Source organism: Sus scrofa, chromosome 14, assembly GCF_054392235.1.
Source record: "Sus scrofa isolate SSC_HxYL_T2T_F1_AM1 chromosome 14, Sscrofa_HxYL_maternal_Yorkshire_Landrace_v2.0, whole genome shotgun sequence".
Classification (NCBI taxonomy): domain Eukaryota; kingdom Metazoa; phylum Chordata; class Mammalia; order Artiodactyla; family Suidae; genus Sus; species Sus scrofa.
In genome coordinates, this window is record NC_139396.1 from 157,833,507 (window position 1) to 157,846,235 (window position 12,729).

Sequence of the window (12,729 nt, forward strand, 5' to 3'; positions counted from 1 at the left end):
GTCATTTCTTGATCAAAAAAAATTTTTTTTACTCTTTGTGCTTTTCTTTACAATTCTCTCAAGTCTGATGTTACTCGATCTTCTAAATATTATTTATAACTTTTCTAACATCTACCTTTGGTTTTCTTAAAGTTATTACTGAGATCAGGTTCTAGGAGAGCTGGTGACAGTTTAATGTAAATGGAACAGACAGGCGGATTATGAGCAAGCTTACCAAGCAGGGCATTAAGAGAAACCAACAAATCATTTCCACATGAAAAATTACAAGAAATATTAAAAACTAAATAACATTCTCAACTTGAGTATTTAAAATCATTTTCACATGGGTCTGTGAAAATAGGCTTCTCTGGGGAAACACACACACAGCTTGCCTTTTAAAAAATTATTCTTTTAATATGGCTCCCGAATTCATTTTGACACTATCCACTTGACCAATGCATTTTTCTCTGCTAATTTTTATCAAAAATTTTCAAATAATATCTATTTAATGCCTCTCTATTCTGCAGAGCAGGAAATTTTTTTATTATTTAAATGTTTGCAAACAGAATCAAAAAGAGACTCAGAAATTTAAAAAAAAGTCCTTGAGGGGAGGTCCCATCGTGGCTCAGTGGTTAACGAATCTGACTAGGAACCATGAGGTTGCGGGTTTGATCCCTGCCCTTGCTCAGTGGGTTAAGGATCCGGAGTTGCCGTGAGCTGTGCTGTACGTTGCAGACATGGCTTAGATCCCGTGTTGCTGTGGCTCTGGCGTAGGCCGGCAGCTACAGCTCCGATTCGACCCCTAGCCTGGGAACCTCCATATGCCGAGAGTGTGGCCCTACAGAAATGGCAAAAAGACCAAAAATAAATTAATTAATTAATTAAATTAAATAAAGAAGTCCTCGAATCTAAGGATCAATCTTCTATACTACTAATTTCAGAAAGTTGGACTTTTGTCACTTACATTTCAAAACGAAGATACTCCCTAGCCACGCAGGTTTCTGACTCGCCCAGGAGGAACATAACCCTAATAAGGTGAACTCTCCAGCACAAGAGTGCAGACGCTGAAAAAATAAAAGGTATGAATTCCGTCTTTTACGGGAGCAGCTTCGCAGAGAGAGACGTTCGTCTATGTGGAACCTTTGGAACGAAGCTGTAACACCAATGCAAACACTCGCCACACGAACTCGACACACCGAGTCAGGCTTTCACCTGGTTTAGGACAGACTTCCGAAGGTCGAGGTCCATTTCTGAGCCGTCTCGGCAAAGTCTACAAATAAGATACAGAGCTCTGCACGGGTTGCGAGATCAACAAATATTTCCTGAGCTCAGAAACAGTAGACTTGAAAACCATGATTACAACGTCCTGAAGGCAGGAGGTTAATGAGGCATTAGAGTGAATAATCACTGTCTCCAGGATAAAGGGCTATTGTTTTTTTGGAGAATGGGATCATTAGTCCCATATTCCATGCCAGTTCTAGTCAAAGTGCTTGTCCGTGGCAAGATAAGGAGCTTGTACCAGAATGTAAATCAACTAACTACTTCCTTCCAAGACTGCAGAAGTCTTGCTAGAAACTGACCAGGACGGCTAGTGCTCGCGTCTGTTTACATTCGGACGTCAGCTCCTCTCCGCACTGCAAACCAGTCTCAGGCTGCGGACACACACTGGTCTGAAGATCACACTTCGAAAGAAGAATGGCTCTACGCGACTCCGGACGATGGACTAGAACTGATGATAACAGCAGTGATAATGACGATGATTCTACCCATGAGCCTCTACAGGCTGCTGACTGGGTGCCAGATGCTACGAGCACTTACGCATTTTATACGGCTTCTTTCATTTAAACTCTTAAGGACCCCACGAGCGTTGACTTTATTATTTCCATTTTTCAAATGAGGAAACGCGAACCTTCAGAGGTTTAGTTAATTTATCCACGAGCTTCCAGCAGCGCGTCTGAGGTAGAGCAGGTGCCTGAAGTCCTGCAGTCTGACCTCAGCTCCACCCCAGGTGAGTGGACAGTGTATGCTTAACCGGATCGACCCACGCTGCCTCCTGACTGCGCTGAAGAACACGGGCTCCCGCCACCGCCACACTGTGGGGGGAGAGGTCGGGCAGGGCACGCTGGGAAAAACACCGTAAAACCCAAAACGTGCGGTTCTTTCATGGAACGAAAAACAGGGTTGTCATCACCCACATGGAGCTACAGTCAAATATTTAATGCGCAACCTCCATTTCCCAGGCATGCTGTATTTCAACTGAAACAACAGGCGCCTTGGCGTTGCTGGGACCATGAGAAGATTACTCCTTCGCTCGCCCTTGTTTTCACGGCTCAGAGCTCCCTGAAAGCACATCCTGCTGGTTTCTAGTCTCTACTTAAAACTCTTCTTGAACAAAGTAAAGTAAAAATATGGAATTTATTTTTAAAACCTTAGTTCTAGCCTTCTAAGTTTAACTTTAAGTAAGCAAATTAAATTAATTGCCTATATTAAAACACTCAGAAAATGACTCACTTTTAACTCCATGTTGGTTTATACTAAATACAGCTTGCACAATTATAACCAATCTCACAGTTAAATTTTTAAAGAAGCCTACATTCCACTGGTAATGTGTACATACAGAAAGACTTTCCAAGCTCAACCAATGCTTATGTATCATAGTAATATATCACTTGCCACACATAAGTTTGTAAAGCAATTGTTTTCTTAGAACTTCAAATGGCTGGGTCACTCAGTGCTTTTCAGTATTATTTTGATCTTTTTTTTTTTTTTTTTTTTTTTGCTCTTTTTGTCTTTTTAGGGCCACACTCATGGCATATGGAGGTTCCCAGGCAGGAGGTCAAATCAGAGCAATAGCCGCTGGCCTACACCAGAGCCACAGCAATGTGGGATCCAAGCGTCTGCGACCTACACCACAGCTCACGGCAATGCCAGATCCTTAGCCCACTGAGTGAGGCCAGGGATCAAACCACACAACCTCGTGATTCCTCATCAGATTCGTTTTCACTGCGCCATGACAGGAACTCCTGATCATTTTTTTTTAACTGAATAATAGTCTAAAAACTAATATTTGAGTATAAGCAGCGTCAATAAAGTATGCTAAAATATTAATGTCTAGACAAATATTAGCTTGACTTAATATTAATAAGGCTAGTTAGATATCTGAGCAAATGCGAGAGAGCAAAAAAAAAAAAAAAAAAGAAAAGAAAAAAAAGCTGAAATCTAAGGAAGAGGTCATTGCTGGTCTCTCCAAGGAAGCCAACATATTTATTTTACCTCCAACACATACAAAAATGAACTTTGAGGAGTTCCCGTCGTGGCGCAGTGGTTAACAAATCCGACTAGGAACCATGAGGTTGCGGGTTCGGTCCCTGCCCTTGCTCAGTGGGTTAAGGATCCGGCGTTGCCGTGAGCTGTGGTGTAGGTTGCAGACGCGGCTCGGATCCCGAGTTGCTGTGGCTCTGGCGTAGGCCAGTGGCTACAGCTCTGATTCGACCCCTAGCCTGGGAACCTCCATATGCCTCGGGAGCGGCCCAAGGAAATAGCAAAAAGACAAAAAAACAAAACAAAACAAACAAAACAAAAATGAACTTTGACCCATCTTTTTTTTTTTTTTTCAAAGACAGTGTTTGCCTGAGGCATCCTTGTACCTCCTCAAGTTACAGTTTACTTAAATTGTTTCTCCAAAGGGAGATTGTGAAAAACCACAAGTATCAGGAACTTTTCTTTTTCTGTTAACAAAGTAATAGGTGGTCATTTTGCATTAACTTTAGTAAAACAATCCTAAGTCAACAGACTCCGACAGGCGGAGGGACATGTAATTATCCCAGGGAATGCTCATACATGAGCCTCCAGACAGCAGGGATTCTGTTTTACTTGTCTTTCCAGATTTTCAGCTTACGGTTCCGGTCACTCCCCATCAGGCACCCTGGGTTCCTCCACCGCCTCCCGCTCCCAACACACAGTCTCTGTGCCCAGAGCTCCACCCCTGACCCTCCTCTGCCCCCACATCACCTCCCTGGAGAACCTCCTTTGCATGTTAACTTCAGTTGCCGAAGCGTAATCCCAATTCCTATCTTCACCTCCGTCTTCTTTCTTTAGTTCCAGATGCACATGTCCAACTACTTAGGGGGCAGCCCGACTCAGAGGACAGGCCATTCCAACGTTAATGTTCAAAGCTGAAGTCAGCCTCTCCCCTGTTTCTTACCCTCCTGCAGAAGACAGACTTCTGTCCTGCCTCGTGCTCCAGACTCAGCGACTGAGGGAACAATGCCCCATGGGTGGGGAGCTATTTGTGGCCGCTCCCTGCCTCCACCCCCACAACACCCGGGCTGCCACCGCCACCTCTCTCAGGGGCCCCTCCTCTTGCTTCCCACCACCCCCTTGGGCCGCTTATCATTTCTTCACGGAATTACTGCAAAACCCCCAATCTGGGGGGTTTTTGCCTCTAACTTTGGCTCGCCAGCAGTAAGTCCTCCTCAGGCGGCCAGCGACTCCTTTCACATGTAAAAATGATCATGTCACGACCCAAGTGCTTTGTATCACCGTCAGGCTAAATCCTCACTCCTTGGGTTCTTCCTGAGTTGGCCTGCAACTGCCTCTCCAGCCCCACTTCCTTCCACTCCCTTCCCTGAGTTTTGCTGCTCCAGCCACAATGAACTATGGCCTAGAGCTGCTCTGCCATGTGCCCCCGTGCCTCTGCCCAAGCTGACCCCTGCCCCGGAAGCCCTCCAGCCCTCACACGCGATCCACCTGGTCACTTTCAACTCCCTTTATGAAGAGCAACTCCAGAACCCAGCAGGTACCCAACACACTGCAGAAGCTCAAGATGCCTGAATCAATAACAACCCCGGGCATTCAAGAAGGTTTTCCCAATATACAAACAATTCTCAGTCACATCATAATCACTTTTACTTTATTTTATTTAATGTCTTTTAGGGCCGCACCCTTGGCATACAGAGGTTCCCAGGCTAGGGCTCGCATCAGAGCTGTAGCTGCTGGCCTCCACCACAGCCACAGCAATGCAGGATCCGGGCTGCGTCTGTGACCTACATCATAGCTCATGGCAATGCCGGATCCTTAACCCACTGAGTAAGACCAGGGATTGAACCCATGTCCTCATGGATAACAGTCAGGTTCATTAACCCCTAAGCCACAACAGGAACGCCACATTTATTTTATTTTGACTCTTACAACCATTGCAGGTTTTATTATCTTCAGTTATCAATAAGGAAGTAACAGCTCCAGACTTTGCCAAGGTAGCCGAGATATAAACTAATGCAATCATCCCCGACTAAAGGCTTATTGTCTATTATTATCCTACTTAAATTATCAGGTACACAATGAAAACTCACTATGAGCTAAAAGGAATACAGAAGAAGCCTAAGTCATGGACTTAGCCTTAAACATTTAATCTAATCAGAAGCATAAGACCCATACACAAAAAAAATGACAGAAAATTCTGTAAGAAAGTACAGTATAGGGCTAGGTGTCAAACTGTGGGATGCCCCCAGCAGGAAAGAGAAATGCATTCAGTGGGCACTGGCCTATTCTGGAACACTTTCCAGCCGGGACTAGGAGAGTGGGTAAGAGTTCTGTAGCCCCATTATAGTACGAATGATTAGAAGGGCCGGGAGATAGGTCTTGCTTGAGTCTGACAATTTGAGTGCAGACCATGACAGGTCTAGACGACAGAAAGGAAACAGCAAAAATGGGCATATAATTGTTTTCTGCCTTTGACTGAACTCTTTTTTTTTTTTTTTTTTTTTGGTCTTTTTGTTGTTGTTGCTATTTCTTGGGCTGCTCCCGCGGCATATGGAGGTTCCCAGGCTAGGGGACGAATCGGAGCTGTAGCCACCGGCCTACGCCAGAGCCACAGCAACTTGGGATCCGAGCCGCGTCTGCAACCTACACCACAGCTCACGGCAACGCCGGATCGTTAACCCACTGAGCAAGGGCAGGGACCGAACCCGCAACCTCATGGTTCCTAGTCGGATTCGTTAACCACTGCGCCACGACGGGAACTCCTGCCTTTGACTGAACTCTTAATGCGTTTCAGAAAATAACAGAGAAAGAGGAAAAAGTGCCCTCACACTGGCAAAACGACAAACGAAAATCCAAAAACAAAAAAGAAAACTTTGTCTGGCTTATGAAAATAAGGCTTAGGAAACAGAAATATATTCATCTGCCTTCTTGTCTTCTTTCTGTTTAAAATGATCCTGCTTGAATTAAACCATGTTAACTTCCTCCTGGAGTTATTTTTACTTTGACTTCTGATGTGGACAAGAGATTTAACTAAGTAAAGGAAAGGCTACATCCCTCTCTTGGCCACCTTGTCATTCCTGGTGACAGAACTTTGGCTTGCTACATTTAGTTAAGCATTAGCAGAGTAAACAATAATGTAACTACTCTATCAGGTGATGAGCTTGGAAAATTCTTTAAAAAATCAGGACCTTATTTTATTGTTTTTAACTTGATCACCAGTAACACCCTGAATACGCCACCGAAAGGAAACTGAAAACAAAGTCGTAGAGAAGCCCCCAAAGGAACAACCGATACCTTCACCATGCATCTCAAGCCCTAGCCCACTAGCAACCCTCTGATCTCGGTTTCCTCCAAAAACAGAGTACATCCAACTTCTCTAAAGCTCTCACTCATTCGACAGAACGTTTAACCAGTACACTGTACGAGGAACTGGAGAAAGAGAAACTGAGTATTGTTCCTGCCTTTGACATTTGCGAACCTCTCCCTCCCTCATTTTCACCCCTCCCTGCTCCCAGTCCTTTCTTCCACAGCTACACTGCCACTTAAAATCAAGTGCTGCTTTTCACAGCTGCCAAAGTCACCTACTACCTAAAATATTCCACTGCTAAGACTTTCTCAAAGTCAAGTTCAGAGCTACAGATAAAATTAGCCTTCTGGGCGTTCCTGTCGTGGCGCAGAGGAAACGAATGCCACTAGGAACCATGAGGTTGCAGGTTCAATCCCTGGCCTTGCTCAGTGGGTTAAGGATCTGGCATTGCCGTGAACTGTGGTGTAGATCACAGATGCGGCTCGGATCGGGTGCGGCTGTGGCTGTGGTGTAGGCCGGGGCAACAGCTCCAATTAGACTCCCAGCCTGGGAACCTCCATATGCCTCAGGTATGGCCCTAAAAGGACAAAAGACCAGAAAAAAAAAAAAAAAATTAGCCTTCTGTATGACCATAAAGTAGTCACTAATGCATATCTCCATTTCTCCAACCTTGAAATCTGCCTGCAACTGCTAAACTCTGGAGTCCTTGTTACTTTGGCATGAACAGCTACACTGTTGCTTCTTCCTTCTAAATACAGATGCCTAATCCTGTATTATGTGAGAACGGTTTTTTCTCCTTTTTCCGTTAATAAAAGCCAAGTTTCTATCACGAACTTGTCACTTTGACTATGATATTATTAACACACATCATCATATTTCTTTCTTGGATGAAAAGACAATTCATGATTCTGCTAATGATGTGAAAACTAGAGTTTGAAAACACTGTACCACCAGGGTACTGTTGACCTCAGTTGCCTTCCATCTAAAAAATCCATCCCCTGTCTCTAAAATATCAGGAATAGGTAGTTAAGGTCCTATGAAGTGTTTTCTTTCCAACCTGAATTTATAACTTGAATATTTGAGCTCATGAATTATGGGTTCTGTGTATATATCACACTGCTTGTCAACATCCACACATAAACCTTCTTGCTTTGACAATTAATCTGAAAAACTCCCCATATACTCCGAGAGGGGAAAGCCTAATTTGGTGGAAAGTAATAAATGTCCCTTTCCATCCCAGAATATATGCTTCTCGGGTTCAATTAACCTCTGAACGATTCTCTTTCTAAGAGGAAAGTAATTCTCCTTGGTGTCCTTGTCATCTACAGAGTGGGAATCTCTCTAGTGGCAAAGAATGAGTAATCACTTACATGACCCAAAAAGGCCTCATCTTTTCATTTCCCTCCAGTACTGTCTAGAGCAGCGGGAGGAACTGATAAAAGGGCCATAATCTCCCGACATGAGCACAAAATCCATCAGGCCATTTTCCTTCCCCCTGCGTTTTCCGTCTCATTCTTTTTCTTCTCTCTTCTCCATTTTCCTCTCCGCCTCATGGCTGTTTTTCTTAACCTATAGCCCCCTCCCCGTGGTTTGCATTTTTACAACCTACCAGATAAAAGCCCTGGGGATCCTCCAAGCTTCCTTAAAGCACCACCTGCAACAATGTTTTAAAAAGCAATGTCAGGAAAGCCTATGGTGTGGGAGAAGGTTACACTGGTTTCCCTACAAAGTTTTGGTACAGAACGTGTGGGCTCATTCCACAACTCAACCGAAAACCGGGAGGACCGAAACACACACACACACACACACCCCAACGACCTCGGAGGACCGAAACACCCCCCCCCCCCCACGACCTCAACCGGAAAGAGCCGACCCAGGCCCACTGCCTGAAAGGGGATACTCAGGACGACAGTGCCGTGGGGGGCGAAGAAATTCTCCCGGGTTTCAGGGTTCAAGGGACACAGCTGGCCCGCTGCTGCGTGCAGGGGAGGCTCTCACCTGCTTCGCGCTGCCCTAAAAGCGGCAGGAGTGACCCCTCCCCCCAGGGCGGGGCCGACGCCCCCCGGAGCCAGGGCCCCCGGCTCGGAGGGCGGCTGTGCCCGGGTTCGCTCCTCCCGCCGAGACGCGGCTCCGAGGTGCGGTGAGGAGGCCGCCGTCTCCGGGAGCGTTTCGGAGGAGCCAGAGGGGTCGTCGGGGGCAACGGCCCGGCAGGGGCCCCGAGGCGGCCGCAACAGGTGCGCCTCGGCCGCCCTTCCGCCCTCCCGCCGCCGGCCCGGCCTTTACCTGCTGCGGCCGCAACCGCGTCCGGGGACGGAGGCCCAGGCCCGGCCGCCCTTTCCCGCAGCGCAGGCCGAGCTCGCCGGACGCACGGACCGACGGACCGGCGGACCGACGGGCGCCTCGGGTCGGCGACGGAGGGCCTGCAGGCCCCCACCCCGAAGGCGCGGGCACCGGGTCCGCCGGGGGCGCGAGGGCCACCAGGGAGGGCGCGACCGCCCGAGCAGGCCTCTGGGGCAGAGAGTCGGCAGCCGGCGACCGGGCCGCCACCCTCGCTCGGCGCCCCGGCGACGCGCGGGCCCTCGCGCTCGTCCGCGTTGCCGCGCGGCTTTTGGTCCCTCCCTCTCGCCGTCCTTCCCTCCTCCTCCTCCCCCGCCCTCCGCGTTGTCAGGGCAACCCGAGAGACGCCGGCCCGGGAGGAGAGGTGTTAGGAGGGGCGGCGGCGGCGCCGGGGGCTCGGCCGGTGGCGGCCTGGGAGCAGCTGACCATGGAGCCCCAGAGTAAGGCGGCCGCGGCCGGGGCCGGGGCCGGAGCCGGGGCGGGCGGGCCTCCCCGGACGGGTGTGGGTGCCCCGCGTGCGGCTCCGCGGGCTTCTGACGCTTTTGACATGGAAATACGGTCTCCCCCTTGCACTTTTGTCTCTTGGAGAGAAGGGGGCTAAACCCAGCAGAGTGGGTCCGCCGGGGGCCGGGTGGGCTCGGTAGTATGGCCGGGAGGATGCAGCGCCCCCACTGTGTTCCTTCCTTAAACCCCCCAAACAAATCCCTTTATCGTTACTGTTACTGTCATTATTGTTATTATTTTAGTTTGGTAGTTAGTTGGCTCATTAATTGTAAATAGCCATTCTGCTTCTCAAATATCAGCAATTGAACATGAAACGAGGCTAGGTCTTGTAATTATCAGAAGAGATCTCTGTCCTCCTCCCAGTAGTCGGAGATCTGGAGAAAAAAATTTTTGAGCTTCTTCCAAGAGTGTTTAATTCGTTGTTAGAGATTCTACGAGGTAGGCTTGAACACTCAAAAAAAAAAAAGTGACGATTTCTTTTTCTCTTTCACAGATTGTTTTACAAAAGGTGGGCAGTCTGGTGTTATCAGATCTAACATGAGCTTTAAATAATTGTATTTTTAAATAATATTATTATTTAGACCTTTCTAGGGACATAGTGCTCCTTCCTTCTTTCCCAAGCTGTTTTATTGCTCCTTCTGCTCGTAAATTAAGAATAGTGTTTTATGGAGTTCCTGTTGTGGTGCAGTGGTTAACGAATCCGACTAGGAACCATGAGGTTGTGGGTTCGATCCCTGGCCTTGCTCAGTGGGTGAAGGATCTGGCGTTGCCATGAGCTGTGGTGCAGGTTGCAGACGCGGCTCAGATCCCGCGTTGCTGTGGCTGTGGTGTAGGCTGGCAGCTACAGCTCTGATTCGACCCCTAGCCTGGGAACCTCAATATGCCTCAGGAGCGGCCCTGGAAAAGGCAAAAAGACAAAAATAAAATAAAATAAATAGTGTTTTATGTGGAGACTAGAGACTTGAACCTTATAAAGAAGGGTGAAGTTTGACTCTCAAGACCAAATTGTCTTTTCTTGCACAACTTCAGAAATGGAAGTACTCAGACCAAGTCCATTCTCTGGAGGATAAGCTGACATTATTAAAGGCCATTTGTTTCCAAGAAGGCTTTAAAGGCTTTTTTCTTTCTTTTAATTCACTTGCTGAGGAGAAGGCTTACTAGTTGAGAGTCACAGTTGTTTGTGTTGGTTTTATATGGTATCATGTCACTTGCACTCGTAGCTCTCTTGAATCTACATTTTCTCTAACCTATTGAGAGAAATTTAACTTACAACAATACTAAAATTTGTATCATGTCAAACTGATGCCAGGATATGTATATCCTCTAGAAATAAAAGTGTAATTTTTTTTTAAAAAAAGCAACTTTAGGAGTTGTGGCACAGCAAGTGATGGATCTGGCAGCAGCTTGGGTCGCTACTGTGCCATAGGTTCAATCCCTGGCCCAGGAACTTTCACACGCCATGGGAGCAGCCAGAAAAGAAAAGAAAAAAAAAAAGCAACTTTATTTCTGCAGATTTATATTTCTGTTTAAATGTGTAAACTATAAATTTCAGGCCCTTCAGCACTCAGACTCACTGCTTGCTGGCTCGTTTGTGGTGGCTCATTCGCGGTATCCTTATGTTGCAAACACTGTCCTGGGGTGGAGGGTTGGACAGTGAGTAGGACAGTGTTTGTTTTGGTTATCCCTAGAAAACTGAGCAGAGACTTGCCCGAGAATGACTGAAACCTCCCTGGGGTCTGAGATTGGGGAAGAAGAGATGGGAAGAGGCTTCCGGCAGGAAGCAATAAGAGGCCTGCGGAATGAGCCAGCAAAGAATGAGGGAAATGGATTCCGGGCAGAGGTAATCCCTTGGGCATGGGCCCTGCGACCTGAGCGCAGTGTGGGTTGAGGCTCAGAGGAGGAAGATGGCTAAAGCTGTAACCAAGAAGGCCAGGGGTGTGGGGAAGAGAAAGAAAAGAGACAAGGCTGGAAAAGTGAACAGGAATCAGATCCCAGAGCTTTGTTTAACTGTGAGAAATTTATTTACTCCGCCTACAAATTATACATTTATAGTTCATCTCACTGGATTTTGCAGTGGAAAATATCTGTTAAGTAATCTATGCCTGGAGAACAACTCTAAGCTTACTCTTCTCTCCATACTCTCAAATGCTGTTACCAGTTTAAGTTTAGACAATTCAAACAGTAACCATTTACCTTAGGCAATTTCTTCACAGTAATAAACACCATGTGTTTCAGTGGTAATGAACCTGACTGGTATCCATGAGGATGCAGGTTCGATCCCTGGCCTCGCTCAGTGAGTTGAGGATCCCGCCTTGCCATGAGCTGCGGTGTAGGTCACAGAATTTAAAATTTTTAAAAATAAGCCATAAGCCATAACCACGTGGGGTTCCTCTCACTAATACTATGTTGCTTTAACAGTTGAGAAAAAAAATCAATATAAATCACATTAAATGCAGAACAAGCATTTGATGGAACCCGACCCTCCTCCATGATGACAAATAAATAATACCTTAGCCAATGAGGAGTAGAAGGGAACGTCCCAAATCTGATAAATGGGTGGTTTTGCTCTGGGCCAGTTTAGCAGCACTGAAGAATCCCCCCAGAAGGCTCTTCCCTTTTGAGCTCTGGTGACACCCGAGAACCTGTGTGAGCTGTAGCAGGGGAGGTGAAGCCGCATTTCCCATTTTGTGTTCTACGCTCTCCGGGATGGCACTGGACCCCAGGCTCACGAGGTTGTTCGAGGGCTACTCCCCTTGATGGTATGAAGCAGCCACTGAAATTTTGCCAGCTCTCCTCCTCCGGTTTCCTGGAGTGCCGAGTGTGGCACGGGTACGGCTCCACCGAAAAGGTCGCCGGTTTCTCTTGCAGATGGTGCACATCCCTGACGTCGGGAGTAGCGAGGGACAGACACGGGCGCCCCTTCATCCTTGCAGGTTTCAGGTGTTCCTGATAGGCTCCAATCTGTCCCTGCTCCCCCACCCCTTTACTCCCAGCTTCCCGTCCCCACCGCTGGCCACACCCACTTGGAGCAAACTCAGGCTCCGCCGGAGTCCCAGAGACAGGTCTCATTGGACTTCTCCACCAGCTCCCAAGGTTATTTAAGTCTAATCCCTCTTCTAGACCCCTTGTCCTCTATCCCTCCCAGTGGTTCTGCATTGATAAAAATATAAAAGTGGGATCCGGAGAACGGAACCTTTAGGATTTGTTTTCTGAATTGGTACTGGGTTCGGAATTATTTCTTCAATCTCATTTGATTTGAAGACATTGATGACCCAAAGGGACACTGGAGGTCCATTGCTTACAGTGGCAAAAACAAGGAATTAGCATTTAAACCAGGTGTC

At 47.2% G+C, this 12,729-nt stretch overlaps 2 protein-coding genes across 29 annotated transcripts in view; one reads left to right on the forward strand and one right to left on the reverse strand.

Annotated features, from left to right (window-relative positions):
• DHX32 (DEAH-box helicase 32 (putative)) overlaps positions 1 to 8,905 on the reverse strand; it is a 54,041-nt gene extending 45,136 nt beyond the window's left edge. For 7 of the 15 annotated variants that reach the window (XR_014827152.1, XR_014827156.1, XR_014827154.1 and 4 more), the window contains exons 1-2: positions 8,831 to 8,905; positions 8,157 to 8,201 (exon numbers count right to left, since the gene is read on the reverse strand). The gene's annotated coding sequence lies outside the window, so the exon portion shown is untranslated. Of the gene's footprint in view, positions 1 to 4,183; positions 4,245 to 8,156; positions 8,202 to 8,545 lie in introns of those variants that run through there. The other 8 variants (XR_014827155.1, XM_021072595.2, XM_084995874.1 and 5 more) reach the window with 4 other exon arrangements.
• FANK1 (fibronectin type III and ankyrin repeat domains 1) overlaps positions 8,639 to 12,729 on the forward strand; it is a 113,684-nt gene continuing 109,593 nt past the window's right edge. For 12 of the 14 annotated variants that reach the window (XM_084995879.1, XM_021072603.2, XM_021072604.2 and 9 more), the window contains exon 1: positions 9,219 to 9,324. In XM_084995879.1, coding sequence (XP_084852005.1) covers positions 9,312 to 9,324 — 13 coding nt within the window. In that variant the 5' untranslated portion in view covers positions 9,219 to 9,311. Of the gene's footprint in view, positions 8,782 to 9,218; positions 9,325 to 12,729 lie in introns of those variants that run through there. The other 2 variants (XM_084995895.1, XM_084995900.1) reach the window with 1 other exon arrangement.